The following is a 23,978-nucleotide window of genomic DNA, read 5'->3' as shown; positions in this document are numbered from 1 at the left end:
TCATCGGCAGTTGCCAATGAAAAATACAGGCAAACTCAATGTTAAGAAACATCAAGACCAGTTAAATGGAAGTCCTGGGTACTTGACACAGATGAAGTGACCACAGTGACCTTACAACAGTACAAAGCAAGTGCTTACAAGGGTTGGACTCTTGAAAGAACACCCAGCCCGCTCTCCGGGAGGGAGATGGGCGAGACTTCCTTCCGTCTCGGCTGGACCTCCGGTGGGGTTTCCGGCTGCGCGGCCCCTGCAGCGCCCTCTGTCGGCAGGTCCCCGGAGGCCAAGCGAAGAGTAGCAGAAAGAGCATCCTCAGCATGCTGCTGACACCGGCTGAGGCTGGACAACAGGCAGGAGCATGGAACTCAGCAAAGGGATCACGAAAGGTGTCCTGAGAGCCCTCGTACGAAACACGGGAGGATGATACGAAGCTTATAGGACGCTCCAAGCTGTCCGTGGGCACCAAGCTAAACTGAGTGCATGATGGGAATAATTTCATAATGCCTTGTTCTTGTACCCAGAGGAAGGGTGGAAGCGAGTAAGTGGTAGAGTCAGTACTATACAAGCGAGAGCCTGAATTTGGTGTGCAGAGGGTCTTCTATCACCTCTTCCACCTCCACACACTTTCCTCCAGGACGGTTCTTGGTCATCTGGTATAGACACATCGCTGAGCCTACCCAGAAAATGATGCTGAAATTTCCAGTTCAGCTGAGTGGCCTATACATTCTAGACAAAAAGGAAGCCCCTGCCGGCTGAACAAAGGCAGCACCGTTAACCTGCATTGATAGTTCCCAGGTTTTACAGGATAGCATCTGTGCCTCCTTCATCCCTTTCTTCTCTAACAGCCCTGACACTAACCTGCCCAGTCAAAGCATCTCATGTCTGCAGACCCTTCCCGGTTGACCTCCACAAATCAGCCAAATATTCAAGATTAGTGCCTCCACTCAGACATGGTTTTTTCCCAAGAGGCAACAATTCCAGTAAACTCCAAACCTGCAAATATTTTTTTTTTTCATGAAACCCACACCAATGGAGTGCAGTGTTCCTTTTTCAGGCTGCTTTTTTGGTGTCAGGGATCCCTTAGAGGGACCCAGCATCCAGTTACTGTATCCCAGGTCAGAATTGTTGACGTGAAACAAAGAGACTGCCAGATATTTCTCCAGCAAAGATCATTTTTTCAGGATCAGCAGAGAATTGCAACCACAGTTCAGGGTCTGCAACCACGGTGAGCCACTTGCACGTCCCCCTACAGCAAGGGCAGGAGAACACTTTTACAGAGAGGATAAGGAAGTCGGAAGGGCTGTAGTAAACAAAGAGTCCATGGCTTTTCATTGGCTGAGTCCTTGCCAGGAAAGAAGAGGAGGTTTTCTTCTTCCTGTTGGGCTCTGCTATCACCACAGGGCGAGACAGCTCCCCTTTCTGGTTTCCTAACTCTATTGAATGTAGGTTTCTGTTTATTAATGTTTTATGGAATCAACTGCAACTGAGAAAGGCAGCAGCCGATCCAATATGCAGTATGCCAGATGGCATAGCATTTTTATATGTACTTTGAGTTACCAAGTTCTATGTACCAGGAAGCCAAAATGGTGGGTGGGTGGGTGCTCTCGGGGCCCAGAACTACAGGTTTGAGTGTTCCCAGGCTGCAAAATTCTCCCCATAGAAAACTATGGTCATTCAGCCCCATCTGCAGCTGACCAAGTTAGTCCCAACTGAGTATCTAATTGTGAGAAAGAAACTTTCCCTAGATTCCAAGGGAAAACTGCGCAGGGAGAAAAGAGAGGCACCCTGAGAGGAAAGGGGGAATCCAGGTAAGAGCAGTTTTTTCCCCACTAGGATGGACTCCTGTACTTCTTGCCAAGGAAGCCTACCCTTGAGGATTTCACCTTGTCATGCAGCCCATTCACGAGACTAAAGCATGGTTGCCTGCTACATAACTCCAGGAGAGCCATTTCCGTAGACTTCTGTGTGAATGGCACCCTTGGAGTTGGTAACACATCAGCCCTGTTAATAAGGTCACAGGAATGTCTGGTGACCACATATCAGAAAGCACACCCTGCCTCGTACTACCATTCCTAAGATCTGTGTGTGGCCAAGGATATACCTGGTTAGCCCAAAGGGTTACTGTAACCCTCCCAGCCTCCTGACCAGCCATGAGTTTGAGCTCTACCCTTCTTTACTGTGAAATTGTGTGGTATCTCATGCTCCAATATCATGAAACCTGTTCATCTGTTACATCTTCTAAAATAGCCACCTGCCATTCATTTGTGGCTCTCACCTCCATCCAGTTTTAAAAGGTGATATTCAAAATCCTCTCCCGGACTGTAAAGGGTTCATTTAAAAGTCATGCTGAGATTGCATCCGCCCTCCACCCCACACTCTCAAAAACCCTACTCTTCATACATCAGACTGATCCCCCAGTATATCCTCACACTTCTTGGTACCTAATCTGGAAGAGGTTGGCTAATACCTAACAAGAGTATGTACTTCCCAGAAACACCTCTGGAACACCCTCTAGCAAGTCAAGAGCTGACTCAAGACATATGTAATCAGCACAGGATATGGGGAAGGGTCTCGGTATGGCCCTCTGCCTTCATGCTAGGACCCATACTTTCTACCTCTGGAGCTCTTCAGTATGGTAGTCTGTCAGTCTACAGCCTTCTGGTTTGTGTCCTATCTCAGTTCCAGACAACTCAGTCCTCCACCGTCTGACCAGCCATGACCCTCCCCTCCACTTGGACTGAAATGCAGAGACCCACCCCAGTAAGCCAGGATTTTGGACAAAAATATATGACAGAGAAGGCACTTGACTCTGCGGTCTGTATTTGGCCTTGGAGGATCTGTTGGGAACCCCCACCTCAGCCTGAATGCCCCAGGGCAGCTCCGAGACAGCTCAGCCCACTCCATCCAGGAGGGAGGACTGCTAAGAGTGCCGGCAGCTGTGCAATACTCCTGTTTCATTTCACATACACGTCAATCCTCTATGCTTCACTGGGCAGGGATTTTAAATTTTATTAGTCTTTTCAACGAACCAACATTTGGTTTTCTTCATCTTCTATATATATTTGTTTTCTGTGTAATTACTTTCTGCTCTTACTTTTATTTTTTATTATTTCCTTCCTTCTACTTTCCTTGGGTTTAATTTGTTGTCCTTTTTCTAACTTCTTGAGATGGATTCTTAGCTCATTGGTTTGGGGCTATTCTTCTTCTCTGTGTATGCATGTAAGGCCGTAAGTTTTCCCCTTAGCAGTTTGTTTGTTTGGTTTTGCTTTGTTTTGGTAAAATCCTAAGTGAAGCACAAAACACACATAGAAAGGGGCATAAATTTAAATGCAGAGTTTAGGGATTTTCAGAAAGTGAACACATCCATGTACACAGCACCCAAATCAAGAAGCAGAGCCTAATTCACATGTCAACCTGTTCTGTTTGCCTCCTTCCTTCTCTCTGGGATCATTTTCCTCCTAACAGAAAGAGCTCCCTTTTAGTATTTCTTTTAGTGCAAGCTTACTGGTGATAAATCCTCTCAGTTTTTGTTTGTCTGAAAACATCACTATTTCACTTTCACTTTTGAGCAATGATTTCACGAGATACAGAGAATTCTAGGTTAGCTGTTCTTTTCTTCAGCACTTAGGAATGTCATTTCTCTGTCTTCTGAAAAATCAAGTTTAGTTTAGTGTTTCTGTCTTTCCTTTGAAGATAATGTAGGTTTGTTTTTTTGTTTTTTGTTTGTTTGTTTTTTGCTCTGATGCTTTTAAGACTTTTCCCTTAGCCTTTGGATTTCAGGAGTTTAACTACGACATGCTTACAAGTGATTCTTGTTACTATCCAGGCTTGAAAATAAGTTATTGTCTCCTCAAAAGTTGCCTTTGCCCCACTCATTCCACTGTGTCCCTTATTCTCTCCTCTGTCCTTTCCATCCTCTTTTCTCTCTCTTTCTTCAATCTGGATATTTTCAACCAACCTATGCTCCACTTTACTAACCCTCTTTCTGCTGTATCTGATCTGCGGCTAACCCCATGTATGGAGCTCTTAATTTCAACTCTTTGGTTCTTCAATAATTAAATCCCCATTTGATTCTTTTCTGTTGGTTCTAATTTTCTGGCAAAGTCTGCACTTCATTTTCTGCATGTATAAAATCATAGTTTCATTGAGGTCTTTGTCTAATGACTTCAATATCAGGATCCTAGTTCCATTTTCTTTCTTGCTTTTGGTCATTTGCTTCTGTCTCTTATCATACTTGGTGATTTTCAGTTGCCATAAACTGAGTGTGGAATATTGTAGATACTTTGGCGATGGCATCTTCCCTCAGAAGATTTTGCTCTTCCCTCAGTGAGCTTGTTGGGGTGCTGGTGGCCTTGACCCAATAAGAGGATGAGCTTAGTGGAGTGCAGTCCAGTCGTGGTAAGCCTCAGTCTCCCTTTAGCTCGCCCTCTTCCTAGAGATCCCTCTCCAGGTCTTTCATGGAGAGCCGAGGGTTTTCACCTGGGACCCTTCCCTGACTCTCCCTGCCAGGTCTCCTCAGTACCAAGAGACAGAAGATTTCGGCTCACTTTTCAGATGTTTTCATGATGCAGGATTCAGCAAATGTCTGAGGGGAAACCAGCTGGGTACTTGAGGTCTCTGGTCCTTCACTCTGGCCCCAGAGGGCCACAGCAGCTCTGCTGGCTTCCCTGCCACCAGGACAAAGGGACTGCAGGTAATCAGCTCGTCTCACCACTACTCCGTCGTCTAGAATTTGTGGTCCTTGTTGCTTCCATTATTCTGCAGTGCTTTAAATATTTTGTTTTTAAAAAAAGCTTATCTAGTTGGCAGCAGAAGCATTAATCTGCTACAATTACTCTATCCTAGCAGGAAGAGGAAGGCTCTAATTGCCTTTTAGCAAACACTCCACATGCGGTGATCCCGGAGAACAGAAACACTGTCTAGGGGGTGATAATAACCAGCACTGAAATAGGAAACAAAAAGCATTTATAGGATTGTTTTTGAGTTTGGATTTGGCCTTGTAACACCCGAAATAAGTACTTCCCATAAAGTAAAGTTCTAGCATCATTTCACATAGTGATTCATTTTCATCCATCTCCCACATTTGCTGTGGTACCATATTTGAAGCATTAACATAGGATTTATGCTGCTGTTCTAAATAGGAAATTAGTCAAATGATATACAGTTCTTGGCATTAAAAAGATGTACCAGTTAACACAATTGAAAAAAAGTTACAATTAACCATTTTTCATTCAAATAATCATAAGTTAGCTATTAGAGAAACATGACTTTATCACATGGCAATTTTTATGTTAGGCAAATGTGGAATACCTAAAGATGCAAATATCTTCTCTGCTCATTCAAAATTTATGACTTTATTTTCTTCACTTATTTTCCAATTTTGTACCAAGTGAATATAATTAGTCCATAATACAGCTTTCTGTATCATTTCTGGAAGTGCAAATCCAAGTAAGATTATATCTTTACCAAATTACAAAATTTTGGCAAATCAATATGATATTCTCTAATATAATAAGGTGACTTTTTTCTGTTAGAGTCATATATTGCTTTAATGAGAATTTTACTACAAAAGATATCATCTGAGAACCAAATAGAAACACCATGTCTTTCAGGGCTGTTTATAGGAGAGCAAAGTTTTTTTTGGTAAAACTTAATATGGCTTATACACCTACATAATGTTTTTCTTTTGAATGAGGTATTGGATTCAAGTTGCTGAGATTAAATGTAACGGAACAAACGTGCGTACAAGGTGACTGCTTCATTTTGGATTTGGTCTAAATCCAGGGCCCCCTGTGTGAGGCGCTTTAAAAACTCTACCTTAATGAGATCTAGCAGGCAATATCAACTTTAAATTAAAATACCTTTCCAATGTTATATCTTTACATATGTAGTAGAATCTGCAATGTTAGGTGCCTTGTCAGTGCACTGACAAGTGCATTCCATGTGTTAAGAAGCCCTTCACCCTTCCTTTTGTTTTGATCAAAAGTCACAGCCTTTCTCTAAGCTGCTTATTTCTTAAAACCCATTTAATTCATATTTTTAAATAAAAAACCAAGTACAAGCGAACATACTGCCATGTAGGATGGACTGGGAGGACCTCAGGTTTTATACCATTAATGTTGATTATTTCTTTGAGAGAACTGCTCTTGCTGTTTCCTCTTACTGAAGCTAAATGTTCTTCAGACTCAAAATTTAATTTATGTCTTATTATTGCATTGCTTCTTGATCTTTTTGATCATTTGAAGATATTGTACTTTCCATTACTCCTTCTAGATTACTACTGAAACTGTTTCTTTCACAGTGATGATAGCTTCTTGAGTTAAAATTGGGTTTCCTGGATTTTGAGGATGTGGTTTACATTTGTCTCACGTCTATTTTGCGAGTGAAATATTCATAGACTTACGTTCATTGTCCTTGCTAAAGAATGTTACTTACATAGATAATTTGGTTCCTTTTACACAAATAAGTGATTCACAATGGAAGACATTTCGCTAATGCAGTGATCCGTATGTCTGTCTAGTTTATCAACTCTGATCACACTTCTGTTCATGAGATTTGGGCATTTCTGCACTGCAGACATTGTAACATACGGATAGTTAAAAACTTGCTATGAAGTTCAGATGTTTGTGGTGCTTCAACCTGTGCAATGTCTGGATAGCAACAGGAGTAAGCACCTTATTCTTAACGAATACTTCTACCAGTTGCAGAATTCTCTGTTGACAGTTATTTTCTTTCGGCACTTTGAAGCTGTCATTCCTTTCCCTTCCATTGTTTCTGTTTATGTTGAGAAGTCATCTGTCAGTCTCACTGTTGCTCCTGTGAAGGTAACCTAGCTCTTCTCTTCATTGGCTGATGAAGTGATCATTTTTCTTCTTTTTTGAACTTTTACAGTGATATCTGGTTGCTGTGTTCTTTCTGGATTCATAGGGCTTTTTGTATCTATACCTTGATGTCTTTCATAACTTTTGGAGAATTTTTAACTTTAGCACCACTGTCTCTCTCTTCTCTTTTTGGATTACAATTTACAGGTATTTTAGACCACCCCCTAGTATCACATATGTTTATTATTTCTCTTCAATATTTTATATCCTTTTTCTCTGCATGCCTTATTCTGGATTTCTTTTTCTGACCTATGTTCCAGTTTCCTAAGTTTTCTCCTGTATTTTGTTAAATCTGCTTTAAACCCACCCATGGAGTACACTATTTCAAAATTGTAGTTTTACAGATCCAGAATTTTCTGTTTTGTTCTTTTATAGAGTCTTCATTATTTGCTGAGATTTTCAATCTTATATTTTATTTCTTTGAATGCTTTAAATATATGATCATTAAAGCTTGTGTCTGATAACTCCGATATCTGAAAACCCTATAAGTCTATTTATAGTGCCTGGTCTTTCTATTGGTATTTTTACCAGTAGAAAAATACTCTGCATGTGTCTGATCAATTTTAGTTGAAAACTGGACACTGTAAAGAAAACTTATGGAGATAATTTGAGACTTAGAATGGGTTCTTTTCCTGCTGAGAGGATTTGCATTTCCTTCTGGGCTATACCTAGCAATCCAGAATAACCTCAATTGAATTTCAAGACTTAAAATGATTTGAAGGGCCAGGGCTGGTGTATTTCTCTGGTATCTGTTCTGCTGTTCAGGGCTCCAACTTGAATTGTGAAGGACTTAGCAGAGTCCTCCTCTTTGGCAGGCTCTGAACTCTTTAAGTTTTTATCCCCTTAGCCCCGCAAGTCTGTTGAAAGTTATTTTCACCTTCCCAGCCTCTCAGTGCATTTTTCTGGAATCAACACTGCCCCCCCACCAAGGGAAACAGCAGAAGTTTTCTTCTTCTGGATCTTGTCTTCAGTATTTTCCATTGTCTTGCTAGGTCTCTGATGTCCTCAGGCTAGGATTTCCAGTTTTAGGAGGAAACAATTACTGGATTCCTAATAAAATTTGAATTTGAGATAAACAGTGAATACTTTTTTTAGTTTTTTGTCCATTGTAATAATTGGGACAGACTTATACTGAAAACTTATTCCCTGTTTATCTGAAACTCAAATTTAAGTGGATGTCCTGTATTTTATCCAGCAATCCTACTTCAGGCAGATTTATTTCCATATTTTTCCAGCTTGTGTAGATGTTCTCTGAATTACCTAGTACATCATCACTCAAAGTGGAAGTTCATTTTTGCTAGCTGGTCAACAATCTAGCATTATTAAAAAAAATTTTTTAGAGACAAATTACCAAATGAAAAGTTAATATGTTTGCTGAAATCCTAGCTGCCATGAACTACATGTGTGACCTCTTACAAGTGGCCTTACATTTTGGCCTCATTTTCCTTAGATGTAAAATAGGAATGATAGATGACATTTATTGAGGCCTTGTTATATGCCAAGTATTGTGCTAAGCACTTTTTTAAAAGGTTAATAATAATTACCTGTACTTCACAGGGATTTCGTGAGGGCCAAATTAGAAAACAGTATGAATGGTCTGGTGCGTACTAAGAGCTAATTAACTGTTAAGACCAATTTGTTATAATTTTTAAACTAAATCAAATATTATACTTACACCAGGGCTACTACCATCATTACATACTGATGTCTCAAGTGCTACAACAGGCCTACTAATCCCTAAAAAATGGAGAGGAAGAAAAACGATAGTTTTCTTGTTTCTTTAAGGGATACTATAAGTAAAGTGAAGCAGTCTATACTTTTTGAATACATGCCCACCCAATAAAAATTATAGCTGTAAACACACAAATTTGTAGAGGTAGAAACTTCAGTATCATTCCACTTTGTGAATGAGCTGGTCACTCGTGCCCAAATCAGAAAACAAATCGTGTGCCAGGCAAAAGCAACCAAAACGTGATAAGGAGATCTATTGCAGGTCCACCATTAATCCACGAGATTTTAAGATGTCAACCTCTTCCTCTGGAAGGGCAAGGACTACACCCATTGGTGAGTGGAGTATGGGCTGGATTTCCACCCCCTACTCACCCCTCGGTTGGACAACTTTATGTAGGACATGCCTGAACAACTATACAAGACAGTTCTGTTGACGGTAAATGAATATACAGTGAAGAAGGGCAGCTCTTATGTGTTGACTACTTCATGCATACTAGGCTTCACCCATTATTCCATTTGCTGTGTACAACAGCCATACATGAAACAATACATACAAAGCTGGCAGTGGTATCTCCATTCTACATTAAATCTAAGGCTCAGAGAGTCTATATAACTTACTCTGTTAATGACGGGCAAGTCAAGAACTGGACTTACATGGATTTGTTCCCACATTCCTACTCTTTCCTTAGATCCCTGTGCCTTCCTAAACTTCTGTTACTACATACATAATGACTCAAATAAACAATAAAAACTATTATAACAGAGATGCCTTGTGTTCAGACTTTGAGGGGATTTTTGAATTATTATCATTTTAACTAGAAAAGCAGAGGAAGATAGAACTACCTACCATAGGTCTCCTTAGATGAAGTATCTGAAATAATAACCAACAACCCTCTAATATTTCTTGGCCTTTGAACCTTGATACTTTTCTCAGAGGCAGCAGTAATAGCGAAAATGTAGCAATGTCTTTATCTATACTTGAATCTATTCCAAAGGTCATGTAATATTAGGCCATAGAAAATTCTCTGTGAAGAATTAGGACCCACCAGGACACTGTACCTGCTCCTGGGTTAACAGTAAGGCAGTGGAGTCAATCAAATGAAACCAATAGTTCATCAGTCATTTTTTAACAGGCATTTATAGAGAATCCCTACACTACATGACACCGGAAATATAAAGATAAATAATATTTAGTCTCCTTCTTCTGCAAAAACTCAGTGTGGGGCTAATCAAACAGACCAGCTGAATGTAACTGTCACCAAAGTAGCATGGAGTTTTGCGAGATGAAGTAATCTTAATCCATACGACAAATCACTTGTATATTATATTTTTGCATGTGTTTTAACGTTTGTGGGTGACTTCCCTTCAGAGCCCATCCCTAAATAAGAAATTTTAAATAATTTAATATCTCTTTCAAGTCTAAATAGGAAATCATTTTAAATTACAGGAGATATTTAGGTTAAATAAAAGGAAGATCCATTAATAATCAAGTTGCTAACTACTGGAACAGACTCTTAAAAAGCTTAAGAAAAAAATACAGCCTTTGCCAGTGATTTTTCAGAAAAAGATTACAATACTTTGAAGGTTTCCATGCATTCTTGGCTCTAAACATGAACTGACCTGCTCACCTAGCAAAAGGATTCAATACAAGACTGTCTATAATTTCCCTGACGTTTTTTACTCCAAGCCACTGGAATAATTTTCTTTGACAGGAAAGCTAGTACTGCCTTTCCAGGATACCTGTTATATATAATTTTCTTCTGTGCAACTAAACTTGAGGTGAGGTCATTCGGCCCCTCCATAACGATCTCACTGGCACCTACAGGCAGAGTAACTCGTATTCTGAACTGCACTGCCTCGGTGTGGTTACCTGGCCATATGGCTCGCTGCTCATGGTCCCTCCATGATCCCTAACCTACAAGATACCTGCCTCTCAGGCTGAGACAGTAGTAGATCTAGGTCTGTAGACCTAGTGTGGGGTGCCTTGGAGAATATGGAACTAAGTTATAAGATTGTCCACCAAGAGCTTAAAAGGCAATCACAGATATGCAAAATCACTGCAGGGAAAGAATGAAGGGAGGAAACAAAAAGTACTGATATATGTAAAGTAAGAATATGTCCACTAAAAGGTAAACACCCAGACATCATCCAGGCAGTGGGAAGTCTTAACAACTACAATTCAATAGATTAAAAAAAAAACAACCTAAATACAAATGTCTAATTAAAATCTGATAAACAATGTTTAATCTCACTAGTAAATAAATGATATAAAAATGAGATGCTATCTTAGAGATGATCAGAGTTACATTTTCTGGTGGAAGTATACAGTGCTTTTGGGAAAGCAGTTTGGCCACAGGAAGGGAGAATCCTTAAAATAGTCCTATCTTCTAAGGAAGAATACTGCAATTCTCGTATCATTTATATGATATATAGAAAGAAACCTTTCCACATTAGCTAGGTTTAGGTTCAACTACATATAATAGAAAATCCAAAATAACAACAGCAAACAACATAACTGTGATCTAAGTGGGAGGCTACAAAACATAGTTCTTTATCTGGGCATTACCACCCAAAATAAAACTGAGATTCAGTCATTAAGGAGGAAAGGGAGAATGAGTTTTGATAGAGAAGTAGCAATTTTTGCTCCATTATCCTAGAGAGCAAACTTGAACTTAAAAATAATTTTCAAAAAGGCATTAATTTTAAGGGAAAACCCCAAATTTCCAAGATCAGGGAAGTATTTCCAAGTTACAGATTGAGTCAATGATTCCATAGAACAAGCAATGTTATCTACAAAGTTTGGAATTAGTAGTTGAAAATGCTTATTTAATAATGTTGATTTCAAAAAAAGATTAAAATTCATTATTAAAGTTCATACGCTCAAGTATGCAAAAAAAAACCCATAGAAGATTTTTTATACTTTTCTGCATTGTCCATATTTTCCGTAATGAACATTAAAATGCTTGCTAAGAAAATTGTAGACATTAGTTCTAAAAACATTATAATTGGAGACAAATTCCCACATTTGAGAACCAGGACCTCTAACTGGAGATTCCTCATGTTGTTCCAAACAAAATTAATGTAAGGGACTAAGACAAAGCCTGGTACATTTTTCAGATTTAAAGAAGAACATACTATAAACAGTAAATTGGGAAAAGCAGGTCACCTTCCAATGAACCAAACTCAGGTTGGCCACAGATTCTTTTCTGTACAAAATGCCAAAAAGTTATGGAGTTTCAGCATTATTGTCTAGTCATCGTCATCAGAAAATATGGCTCTCATCCATGTATTTCCATAATTTCTCAGAGTCTTCCTTCAGATCACCAAGATGTGAATCACAGTGAATTCAATAACAGAAAATTACAGAAGAAACAGATTGGTACCACCTGAAATCTTAGAACTGAGAGTTTAAAAGCAATAACTTCTGATGGGATAGGATGGATGCTGAGAAGTCTAAATGATGGATTTAACTTGGGTACAAAATGCTAAAGCCAAAACAATTTTGGATGATGGATTTTCAGAAAGAAGTTGGACCTGTTCATGAAGCCACAAGTGAAGCAGGGTTACCAGGTGTGGCTGCCTGACTCATGGGAGGAATTGGGTAGAAGTTCCTGGGGGAGTCCTCTCTGGCCATGGCTTCTCTTCCTGGATTATACCCTACTTCTCAGTACCATTTTATTTTTGTCTTTCAGCTGAAACCAAGATCTGCTTCAAATACTACCATGGAGTGAGTGGAGCCTTGCGAGCCACCACCCCCAGTGTCACCGTCAAAAACTCAGCAGCTCCTGTAAGTCCTGTGTCCTCCTCTTTGGTCAGAACTAACTCTGGCGCTTCTTTACTTTCCTGCTCTGTTCGTATGTTTTAGTGTGTGTGTGTGTTGGGCGTAGGGGTGTGCACACACATATGGAGATATGTTGATAGATTATAAATAGGTAGACAGACAGACAGATAGAAACGCATCTCAAAATCCTGAAGAGGAATGAGATCCGAAGTAAACTTATTAGAAGGCACACATACCACTCGTTGTTAGAGAAATGTCAGGCTTCAGTAGATAGCCAGATATTTCTAATAGACTCATGCGTAATAGCAGTGAATGATAAGTCTCTCTTTGGAACACATTTTTTTTTTGATTCCTTGCGTGTTAAATATTTGAATTTCTGTATGTTTCAAAATTCTTAGGCTTTTAAGTAAATTTCTGGAATAGAATTTATGATTTTAGACTGATTTTAGTCATAGAATTATAAGATGACAGGCCTAGAAAAGACTAGAATCTCTGATCCTTTTTTTTCTTTATATAAATGAGGAAAGTGTGCCCAAGGAACTCAAGTGATGTACCTAGGGTCACACAGCTAGCTAGCTGTAGATCAGGCATTTAAATCACACCTTCTGTTCCCTACTTTGTGGCTCTGCTTAGTTCTATGGTGATAAATGCCATCTTTTCCTCAATTACAGTCTAGTTTTTACCTCTGTTGTGCTTCTTACCTTAGTTCGCAATACATCAGATGAGGCTAGCTGAAATCTCCTTACAAACGGCATTCCTTTTCCTTTCACGTAACTTAAAAATGACTGACTTGGGGAGGCTGAACAAAAACCACTGAAGACTTTGTCACGCTAGTGTAAGTAAAAAAGATTTGGGTCTTTCTCCTATGTAAAAAAGAGAGAGAGAGAGAAAAGGAAGAAAGAGAGAAATTCAAATGAAATGTGAATGATTCAGAAAGAATTTCGGCTCTAAAAGATACTATTTGCTGTTTCACAAGTCATTTCTTCCAAAGATACTATTTGCTGTTTCACAAGTCATTTCTTCCATGTGCTGAAGAGGATTGCATTGAGTCCTTGGTGGGAGCAGTAAGACAAACAGGCTTGAGGACCAGGAACCCATCTGCTTCCATTCTTGCAGATGGAGCAGAACTGGACACCGGGCTGGGGCAGAAGGAGGGTGGGAGTGGACAGGGCTTCCCGTGAGGGGACACACAGCGGGCGGGGCAGGGAGAAGCAAGGGAGGTACCAGACACACTTTTCCCTGGCCCCACCATTTCTCCCTATGCTCTCCCTGCAAACTGGAACGTGATGTCTGTCATTTTACTGGGTGGGTCAGGACTCTGAGTGTGAGAATCTGAGGAAGTATCCCCAGAGTGCCGGACCCCCATTTCCAGAGCCATTTGTAAGGCCCATCTTCCAAAGAGCGTACACAGAAAAGCTGAAGCATGTTGCCAGCTGTTCAGGCAGGAGCGAGGGCTAAATGGAGGCAGTGAAGCTGGGTCTGAATTGAACCAGAGGCAAGGTGGGTTGAGGCGGACAAAGCAGGAATGCACTGAACACACAAGAGAGAAGGAAGAGGCTGGAAGTGGAGTCTAGGTGGTGCAGACGCACGCTTGGCCAGCTTTCCCCTGGCAGGCTTGGCCGGGGCAGAGAGTAATCTTCCCACTGCCTCATAGGTGATGAGCCCTGTGGCAGAAGAGAGCATGCATTTTCCTGCAAGAGAGTATTTTAATGTGCATTTGGGTTCTGTAATAGTTAAACTCTTGGTGGACGTTATTGTTCTGTACCATGGTGTACTTTTCAAAGGCATTTTACTTGCATTATTCTAGTTGATTCACAGCACAGCTGTGAGACAGGCGGGAAGCATTTTTTGGTTAAGTGACCATTGGCTATATGCTAGTGGAGCTTAATTAAATCTAGCCTTTGCTTTCTGCAACTCAGTTCAGTGACTGATATAATCTAGCAGACTTCCAGGTTGAATAAGCCTTTGCAGTTTGGTATGGGAGTTAAGCTCACTGTTTCTAAGCAGAAATGGCTGTTCAAGTTTTCCAAAATCAACTTGTCAATAAACTTTGAGTATCCATGTTTGAATTGAGGATGTCTGGTGCTGCACTAATCTCTTATGAAGAGTTGTTTCTCTATGGCCACTATATCATGTCCCGAAAGTCATTGTGTTAGTTTGTGGCACTATGCTAAAACCGTAATTCTTTGAAAAGGAAGGAAAAGATTCCCATTTTCCTTTAGTATAACGAGCACTTCAATGCTTTGAGCAGAACAGGGTCTCACTATGTGTGTTTCTTTTCTCATTTCCCTTTATCTTTGCCTTTGTTCTACTGACATCTGTTGAGGTCCCTGTGATAAAAAGAGGTTGTCATTTATCTTTCAGAGGCTCTCATTTATTTATTAGTCTTAATTGTATATCAGAATCTGTGATGAGGAAGGGTCATAGAGATCCATGTCATATAAGCTGTGTCATAGAGAAGACATAGTTATTCTGTTATAAATGATAATACTGTCTGAAATGTCCAGTACTGGATTATGAAAACCCACTGTGCTGTGTGCAGAGAAATCAGTGAGTTGGTGCCTGCAACCCCTGGGAAGGCTTTCAGAGGAGGTGGTGTGCAGGCTGAGTCAGCCAGCATGAATAAAAAGCACTTTGCCAGGTTTGGAAGGGAGGTAAGGCCCAGCCTGGACAGCATGTGCAAGATCACAGGGGTATGAAATGTCACAGGCCTGGTGGGGAACAGACCTAATTGTGTCAGGTCTAAAGAACATATAACTTACTTCATTTTCTCCATATATCACCCTGCATTTTGTTTTTCATGGATTTTGTATCTTACTGGGAGCACTTAGCATATCCTTTATATTTTTCTTCTATTTTTCTGTAGAAAATCATTTTCAAAAGTAAGCTCTTCCTCTCAATATTTTTGTCCAGGCTCTCTTCCCTTTGTGCTTCACAGTCTCTGAATAAGCCTCTGATAGTTTTCTCCTCTCTCCATTTATACATCAAGGGACAGAAATCTATGCATAAATAGTCCTCAGCTCAGTGCACTCTCCACTGTGAGCCTTCAAGCTTCTCCCTCCAGGTCTGTGTCTCGACAGGAGGTTTATACATCCGCCCTTCCCTCTGTGGGACCATCACACATCCTCTGATAGGTGGGCATCTTCTGGATGGGATGAGGGCGCTCCCTCTGCCTGCTGGGTTCTCCCATAGTGCGGAGACTCAGACGCATCCGTAGCTGTTCTCAGTATAAGTTCAAAGTCCTGAGCCTCGTTTCCAAGACTTGCTCTGAGGAGCAGTCACTTGGCACTGCAGTGGCCACCACGTTTCCCTTGCCCCCAGCAGTGCTGAGACCTGGGGACTAGACCTCTGGACACAGAAAATAGGTGGCTGTTGGAGCGATGACACCTGCAAGCCCAGGGGGCGGGGCCCAAGGAGCGGGGAAGAGACCACTAGAGTGAGGGGGCAGGCAGAGGATGGAATGTTCCTACCTTCTTTGGGGCCAAGTGTTGAGGGTCCCCCAGATTGAGAGGCCAGACCATGTGTAGCCCAAGAATGTATCTCTTACTCTGTCTTCACCAATGTTAAAAATTGTGGAAATCCCTTCAGGATTTCATTATGCTGGATGTTTCTTGTCCTTACTTCACATTGCTATTGTCTATCTATTTACATAGTGTGTACTTCTAGAAGTTGGAAGTGAACGTTTCAAGTTTTTCTTCTTCTTCCACCATTTTCATCTAGTGTCTCTGAAACCAAGCTTTTGATAATAATTGAACAGCATAAAGTTCAAAGTAAAGTTCTCTGCCAAAACTTGAAATATCTTTCTGTGAGTTCATGTTCACAGATTCATTTGCTTTGTCAGACCCCTAAGCAAAGGTAGAGTCGATATTCTCAAAAAAAAAAGCAACTCAATAGGACATTTCCTTGGGAATGTAGGTTAAATCCATACTCTAAGGTAGGATCAGGTCAGGATTTTCCTCCACAGATAGTCTGGGTCTCCTGCGACAGACAAATAGGTGATCAAACTCTAAGTTATTAAGGTTGGCAATAGTAATATTTGTCTTGAGAGTTTTAAAAGCAGATCTTTCAAAACGTATTTTAAATCATAATAAAACAGCTGTGGAACAGCTAACTTAAAGTTATGAAACCAGCTAGAAAACACTCCCACAAAATTAGTTGCAGAATTAATTCACAGGTGACTGATGTGACCAGCCATCTAGAATTGTTAGAACATAAGCCAGTGAATTTGGAAGGCACCTGGGTTTTGTAATAAATGATCTTGTGCCCTTGTATTTGGCAGAGATTAAGTGGCAAGCCCTGTTGCCAATGGAAGGTGCTCTTGGTGACCATCAATCACAATGTATCATCCATTGGGGATGAAGGTCTCCCAATTTACCAAAAGGGTCCCCTTCATCCTGTGTGTCCACATAGAGTCTCAACTTCACCCCAAAATGTGTCAAGAGGGAGAATCAAAAAAATTCATGAAGGAGCAGAGAGTTTATCTTCTCTTTTTAACAGGGACGCACTGTACTACTCTAGGGAAGGGGGCCCCAGCATTGAGATCCTCCAGAGACTGGCCAGTGATCTTCACAGCCCCCGAGTCAGAGACAGCCTTAAACAAACTTCTGGACAGAAGCATTTCCTAACAGTTATTTTTTCACCATTTCGGTTTTTAATCAGTTATGCTATGTGAAGAATCGCCTCTACACAAGGAAAGAGGAGCTTGAGGAAAGTTTAGATCCATTTTCCTTAAATCATCAGACAACAGTGCCTCGTCAGGATTTAGTCAGAATCAAGCCTTTCGTGATCTCACCAGATTCATGCCATACAATCATATCATATTCTTAAATCTGCCCTCATTTCCAGTCCTGATCTGGAAACCTGGCCCCATGACATTTTGGGAAGATGACATGATATTTTTTTTATGACTTGGATTTTGTAATAGCCATAGGAGCCTTTTATGAACTTATTCTGTTTTGCCTGTTGCCTCACCAACACATTCATGATTTATTTTTTGCAGCATGTCAAACCAGGCACTAAAAAGGAACTTCATCGGCGATCCTATGATAAGACAAAAGTCTAGGACTCAGTCTCTAATATTCTGAAAATTGGTTTCTGAATGAAATAATCTGTTACACTAAGACTGCAAGAAGTCTGAAGCAATTGCACAGTATAATATTCTAATTTTTCATTTCTTTCTTTCGTGTATATTTCTGTTAGACTTTCCTTAGGGGAGAATTTAAGGGAATATTTCGATTTGTAGAAGCTATTAATCATATGCTACAGATGAAACAGGATCAGTGTAAAGTCAAGTGCTTAAGCTAGAATTGCACACATGATTTATTTACATGCAAGGGATCAGTGTTGCCCAGACATTTACTGGTGAGCCTTACAATGGTTTTGTGAGGCAGTATTTGACAAGATCTCTGGGCTATTGTAGCTTTAAATTCTGTCTCCATTCCACAAAGCCATGGGTGGAATGGGAATGGAGTTTCTAAGGGGGATAGAGAGGTTGACAGATATTGACAGAACATATAATTTCTTCTAGCTGAGAATCCACAGCCCCATTTCATCTCACTCCTAATTTAGCAAAGTGATTTATGGTGCTCAGAGTCTCCTGCCTCTGATCCTCTTTCCCCAGGACCCACTCCCACCTCCTCAGCACCTACCCCCCTGCCAGTACATGCAGTCCTCTGATCCCCCCACTTTGAAGGTCTGCTTAGCACAGTTATTTCATGCATCTTTGTGTAGCCTGTGGCTTCAATAATTTTTTTTAGTAAATATGTGTGAGTGAGCTCCTCTATGCTAATGACTAGGTATATAGAAAACTGAACAAGATAAATCCCTGTCCTCATGAAACCACTATGCTAATTACAATGTACAGAAAACTGAACAAGATAAACCCCCATCCTCATGAAGCCACCTGCCTGGGATGGGACAAGTGAGTAGTGGGGAGACAGATGAGAAAAGAGGCAATGACAAGGGACTCTTCCATGTGCCGTGTTAGTGGACCTATAGGACACTTTGGGAAGAGCAGGGATGGGCAGGCCCAGAACACAATGGAGGGCTTTCTAGATGGAATAAACCCAATCATCTGCACACCATAGCCGTGATTCCTGATCAAGCCCTTTATTTTGTCTATGCCAGTTTAACCCAGAGTGTGGGGATCTGCTATTCACATGTGTAGCTTCAGCAAAAGTCCCTTGAGGTTCTGATTAAACTAAAGCAGGGTGATATTTAGATACTTGTATTTTGGTTAACACATCAGATGGACTCACTCTTCCAAAAGAGAAAGAAGCGGAAGGGAAGTCACTGCCACAACAGGCATCCTCTCTTGGAGGATTTACCCAGGCCCTGCCCACAGTCACCCCTCCCTAAGAGGCACCCCAGAAGTTCAGATCCCATCCTGGCCCAAGATTAAGAAATTTGTTCAGTTTTAGGGGAAGAGGTTCAAATTTCGCTCTAACGTGGTATTTTGGGGTCTTGAGTCTGGAGTTGTTGTTTCCTGATAAAGTTTCCCCACCAGCCTCATTTCAGCTTAAACAACAGATGTTTATTTCTCACAGTTTTGAAGGCTGAAGTCCAAGATCGAGGTGTCCGTAGGGGTGGTTTCTCCTGAGGCCTCTCTCCTTGGCTTGCAGACCGCTGTCTTCTCACTGTATCCAGAAATGTCCTTTTCTCTGTGTGTCTGCACCCCTGGTGCCTCTTCCTCTTCTCATAAGGACACCAGCCCTATTGGATTAGGGCCCAACCCTAAAGACCTCATTTAACCTTAACTACCTCTCTAAAGGCCCAATCTCCAAATACATTGGGAGTTAGGGCTTAAATATATGAATTTGGCGGGGGGACACAATTCGGTCCATAACAGAGACCCGCTGTCTCCTTGGGTTGACTTGACAGAGTCTATCCCAGCCATCTGCTGCAGTCTCTGTGCTCCAGGAGTAATCATTCATCTATCTATCTTTTAACTGTTATTAGACAGACAGACACACACACACACACACACACACACACACACACACACACACAGGATTTGATTCTAATTTTCTGGAACTCTTAATGAAACAACACTGGAGAAGACCCCTGATCTAAAAGAGCCAGTCCTGTCTCCCTGGTCATATAAATATAAATATACACACACTTATATATACACATATATGTTTATATGCAGTTATATATATATATAATTTTATTTTATTTTTATTTACATGAACTTGATCATTTCTACACAATCCAACAAAACAAACATATACTCATCCATTACAATACTTAACCATGAAACACTAGAGATTTTTTAAACTAAAATGAGGACCAAAATAAGTATATAGGATGTCACCATTTTTAACACTTTAAAAATACGCAAATAATATATCCTCTTTGGAAATATTTATAAACAAAGAGAAAAAAATCACCCATAATCCTACCACTCAAAGAGCCTCAGGAACTTGCAGAAAGGAAGGACTTTTGATTGACTCTGGCCTTGGAGACAGCATTTGGAATAAGGTTAACAAGTGTCACAGTGAGAGGGTGGCCAGCCAGTACCTGGCTCCGTGGACCCTCCGGGCCACTGGCACAGTGGCTTTTACACAGAAAGTGTCCGATAACTGGCCATCAGGTTGACAAAAGTCCGGCTGAAAACACTCTGGTTTAAACCCTAAATGGCCTTTCTATAAAAACACTTTTTATTAACATTTCACTGAAAGATAAGAAATCTCAAATTATAAAGATTCCAGATTTGCATCTTTCAGCTCAAGTGTTCAACTCAGCGGTCACACTCCGGGAAAAACATTCCTTCGGGGAAGGAGTCTGAGAGAAGGTAAGTTCTTCCTTCCCAAGGACCTCACAGAGCTGACATAGTAAATTAAATCTGACCTGTGAGCAGAGTGAGTGAAGGCAGGGTATCAAGCATCCAGTAGGTCAGAGATACCTGGGATTGGCAGGTAGGGCCCAGGTCCTCCCCACCTCAAGCAGGAAAGTAACCCACTGCCCACACAGGTTGGGATGCCAGCTGGAGAGAAGGGCAGGCCAGGTGGTCTCCTCCCCACACCCAGAGGGCCACCCTCCATTACACCCACCAATTTCAGACCTAATTAAGAGTTCCACAGTTATCCTGTACAGCAAACTGACATCAGTACTTTTGTCTTTCTTGGTCTATGAGGAGAGCATTCAGGTTGACTAACGAGCGGATTAACTCTGCTCTCCTCATTTCTCTGGTTCAAAACACATGACCTACAAGACTGGCCTGAGGAGCAGAGCCGTCAAACGTGCTTACTCAAGGGTTTGTTGCCCTCCCTGCCCCTCACAATAATTAATCTTGCGTCTGGTAGATCATTAGGTCCTACCCCTTTCAACCACCTGAACTGGGCCCCGGATTTAAGGTACTTTGGCTGCCCGGGGAGTCAGGGCCCACACTTTTAGATCAGGGGTCTTCTCCAGGGCTGTTTCATTAAGGAGTCCCCAAAACTCAGGAGCAAACCCGTGCATTCTGATGCACGGAGATAATTTTTTTCTCCTTTGGAGTTTTCCTGTGTTGCTCTTAACAAAGGTAGCAGAAGCCCTTAAATGAGTGAAGTCCTCAGGCACGTGCGAGGGTGTAAAGGCCCCTGTCTGTGTCCAGCCACGGGGAAGTCGGAATTATCGGGCAGCCCTAGGATCCAAAGCAGAGTCTGACCCTCGGGATCTTCTTATACCTCCCCCCAGGGCTGTGGACCATTTCCCTGCCCACGTTCTTGACTGCAATTAACTTTTACGAAAAATGGCTGCTCTGTCAGAACCTAAAGAGGACTGCGTTTCACAGGAGGTTAGTAGAACCTTAGCGTTAATGCTTCCGTTCATGGGTACAGCTATTTGTGCACCCAGCTAGATTCACTTACACAGTCACTAACAGGTTGTTTTAGAGAGTTCCCTGAGTTTAACTGGAGCCTTTCTAATTTTATCAGCCTATTTGCGTGTTACACTTTCAGATTAAAAAAAAAAAAATCTTCCTTGCTTAAAATTGGCAACATTAACCTAAGATTTTTTTTCTTAATCTAGCTACTTGAAGTCATTATTCTTTTTCTTTCCAGACCCTTTCTAGCAATTTCTAAGTCTCTTCAGTTGCCTTTTTTTTTTAACGACTTAGCCAATCTGAGGTGATTTTGCTTTCCTGGGTGCACGGTGACTACTGGTGAGGAAAGGGGGAGACTTGTCAAGGAGGAGGTTTATTCAAGCAGGAAAATCTAACTTTTCAAAGAGTTCTTTATAACCTGAAACAACCCCCCGTGGTTTATGGGTGGAGCTCTCTCAGATAACCTGCCTTAGGAAGATTCTGCATTGCGTCCTCAGACATCCCAAATACGCATTGTTGAAATACTTGGAACTGAAAAGAAAGTATGGACAACCTCCATTCCAGGTGTAGGACGTGGGGGTAATTATTGCTTATGGGTGGGGGAGGGGATGCACACACACAAACACGCTGTCTACCTTGTTGGACGTTAGTCCACCTTGTAGGACTAATGAGAGTAGGAAGCGAAGATCACACTGAAATCCAACAGAACTGGATTCAAATCCCTGCTCTCGGACTTCCTAGCTGTGGGCATTTGAAGGGGGACAAAGGGACCGTTTCAGGCCAGTTGGATACCCAAACCCAACAGTTACATGGGCATTTCTTGCCTTATTCCTTTTTACACTCAGTTGCCACTCTTAGAATCCTTTCTTGAATAATACAGAAAAAGAATGGAATAAAGTAACGGGTAATACCATTTTCTCACCATCTTTCTTCTTAACTCGGGTTGTGCGAATTAAAATGGGACTAATGCCTTTTCTCATTCACTTAGCAAGCATTTGTTGCCGAATGTTAGAGAAAATACCCCACTGCCCTGTATTTGCCAAACAGTGAAACAGAGATACCAGAAGATGATGAGTTCATACTCCTGACCATCAGGATTACTCATGTAGAATTAAGGTCCAGAAGTAGTAGTTATGGGTCCAGGGTTCTGTCCTCCACGAGTCTAATCCTGTAAATGAGCATGAGCAAAACTCAGTGACTCCTGTTCTTATTACCCAGACTGGTACTATAACATGCAGCTAAGAGATACCTCTGTTATGATTCTTGATGGCTTCCGTATTCACAGAAAAGGGGCAATCCATCCCACGCTCTGGCTTCTCAGTTCCTAAGGCCAACCTACCTCAGCCGTCGGCTCCCGTGGTTCTATTCTAGGTCTTCCCAACACCGGTGACTGCATCGCTTCCAAACTCTCAGATCCAAGTACACCACTCATGGACCATCATCTCTCCCTTTTGCAGCTCGCTTCTTTGCCTGCAGTCTATTGATCTTAACTACACGACTGCACCCATGTTTCACCTCCCTCCTTAGCTGAGATTCCTCCATATATAACTTGCCCCTTTATCTCTCTGTCACCCTCATCTGGCAAAGTCCAACCTTGGTTAAACCCAATTCTGTCTCCCCTTTACTTGTTCTAGGCAGCAGAAGCGTCTTTCTGACCACAGATCTCAAGGGCCCTTTAGCACTGCCAGGAAGCACTCACCTTTCCCACATTTAAAGAAGGCTATTTCATAGTTTCTTCTTTTTCCTCAAACCTATAGCACTTGTCCCCTCTCCACTGTCAGCTGATGACCTGCCTTCCTTCGCTGAGACAATGGAGGCCATCAGAACCCAACCAACTTGCCTCAGCACTACCCACTCTGCTAACCTGCCTGCACATGGACTCACAGGCTCTGTTCTTTCTTGTTCCCACCGTCTCAGGTCAACCTCTCTATCTGTGCGCAGGATCCTAGCCCATCTTGCCTTCTAAGAAGCTCTGGTCCTGAGATCTGTCTCCTGCATAGTCAATTCTCCTCTCTGCTGGAACTTTCCCATCTCATCACGTAACATTTCTGCTCAAAAGTGGCTTTTTTCATACAACATTCTTTCCACAGCCTTCAAGTCCTAGATGGCCTGCTCCCACCTACTGCTGTCTCCTCCTTTTCCACTTATTTCCAGCCTCACTGGTTGTCTTTCCCACCCCTGAATACAGCAAGCCAGTCTGCCCTCAGGGCCTTTGTACTTGATGCTGGGAACATTTACCCCAGGTGCCGAAATGGCTTACTCCCCCTCTTCATTTAGGATTTTTCTCAATGTCAAAGGCCTCCTCAGAGTGGCCTCCGTAACCACCCAATGTAAAACAGACTCCACCCACCTGCAGTCACTCTCCAGGCTCCATCATGCTTTGTTTTCACTCATGGTGCGCATGGTGTAATTTCTGTGCATCTGCTCCCCCTATTAAAGTATAGCCTCTAAGGTCAAGGATGCGCCTGCCTGTCCTATTCAGAGCTGTTTCCCGGCACTGGCTAGAACAATACCTGGCATGTGCTAGGCCCGCCATAGAACATTTGTACCCAATAGGCATGGGTCCAGACCCTGGCTCGGCCGCTTAACTTGGTGGCCTTTAACTTCTCTGAGGCTCAGTTTCTGAATCTACAGCAATATAGATGGGTGATAAAAATAGGACACGCTTCATCAGACCGTTAAAAGGTTGTCTGAGGATGAGATGAAATGATGCCATGGATGCTGTCAGCATCTGCCCAGCATGTCGTGAGGATACAGTAAGAATTGATTTGTAGTATGAGTG

General features: G+C 41.7%; 1 protein-coding gene across 3 annotated transcripts in view; it reads left to right on the top strand.

Annotated features, from left to right (window-relative positions):
- The window catches only part of HECW1 (HECT, C2 and WW domain containing E3 ubiquitin protein ligase 1), a gene marked incomplete at both ends in the record, with an annotated part of 472,369 nt that overhangs the window by 244,068 nt on the left and 204,323 nt on the right, over positions 1 to 23,978 (top strand). For all 3 annotated transcript variants that reach the window (XM_082846645.1, XM_082846644.1, XM_082846646.1), the window contains one exon: positions 12,302 to 12,396. In XM_082846645.1, coding sequence (XP_082702771.1) covers positions 12,302 to 12,396 — 95 coding nt within the window. The remainder of the gene's footprint in view (positions 1 to 12,301; positions 12,397 to 23,978) is intronic.

The sequence above is a fragment of the Leucopleurus acutus genome (genome assembly GCF_964270905.1).
Source record: "Leucopleurus acutus genome assembly, chromosome: 9".
Taxonomy (NCBI): Eukaryota; Metazoa; Chordata; class Mammalia; order Artiodactyla; family Delphinidae; genus Leucopleurus; species Leucopleurus acutus.
The sequence above is the reverse complement of the archived record's forward strand: the minus strand, read 5'-3'. Positions and strand labels throughout refer to the sequence as shown.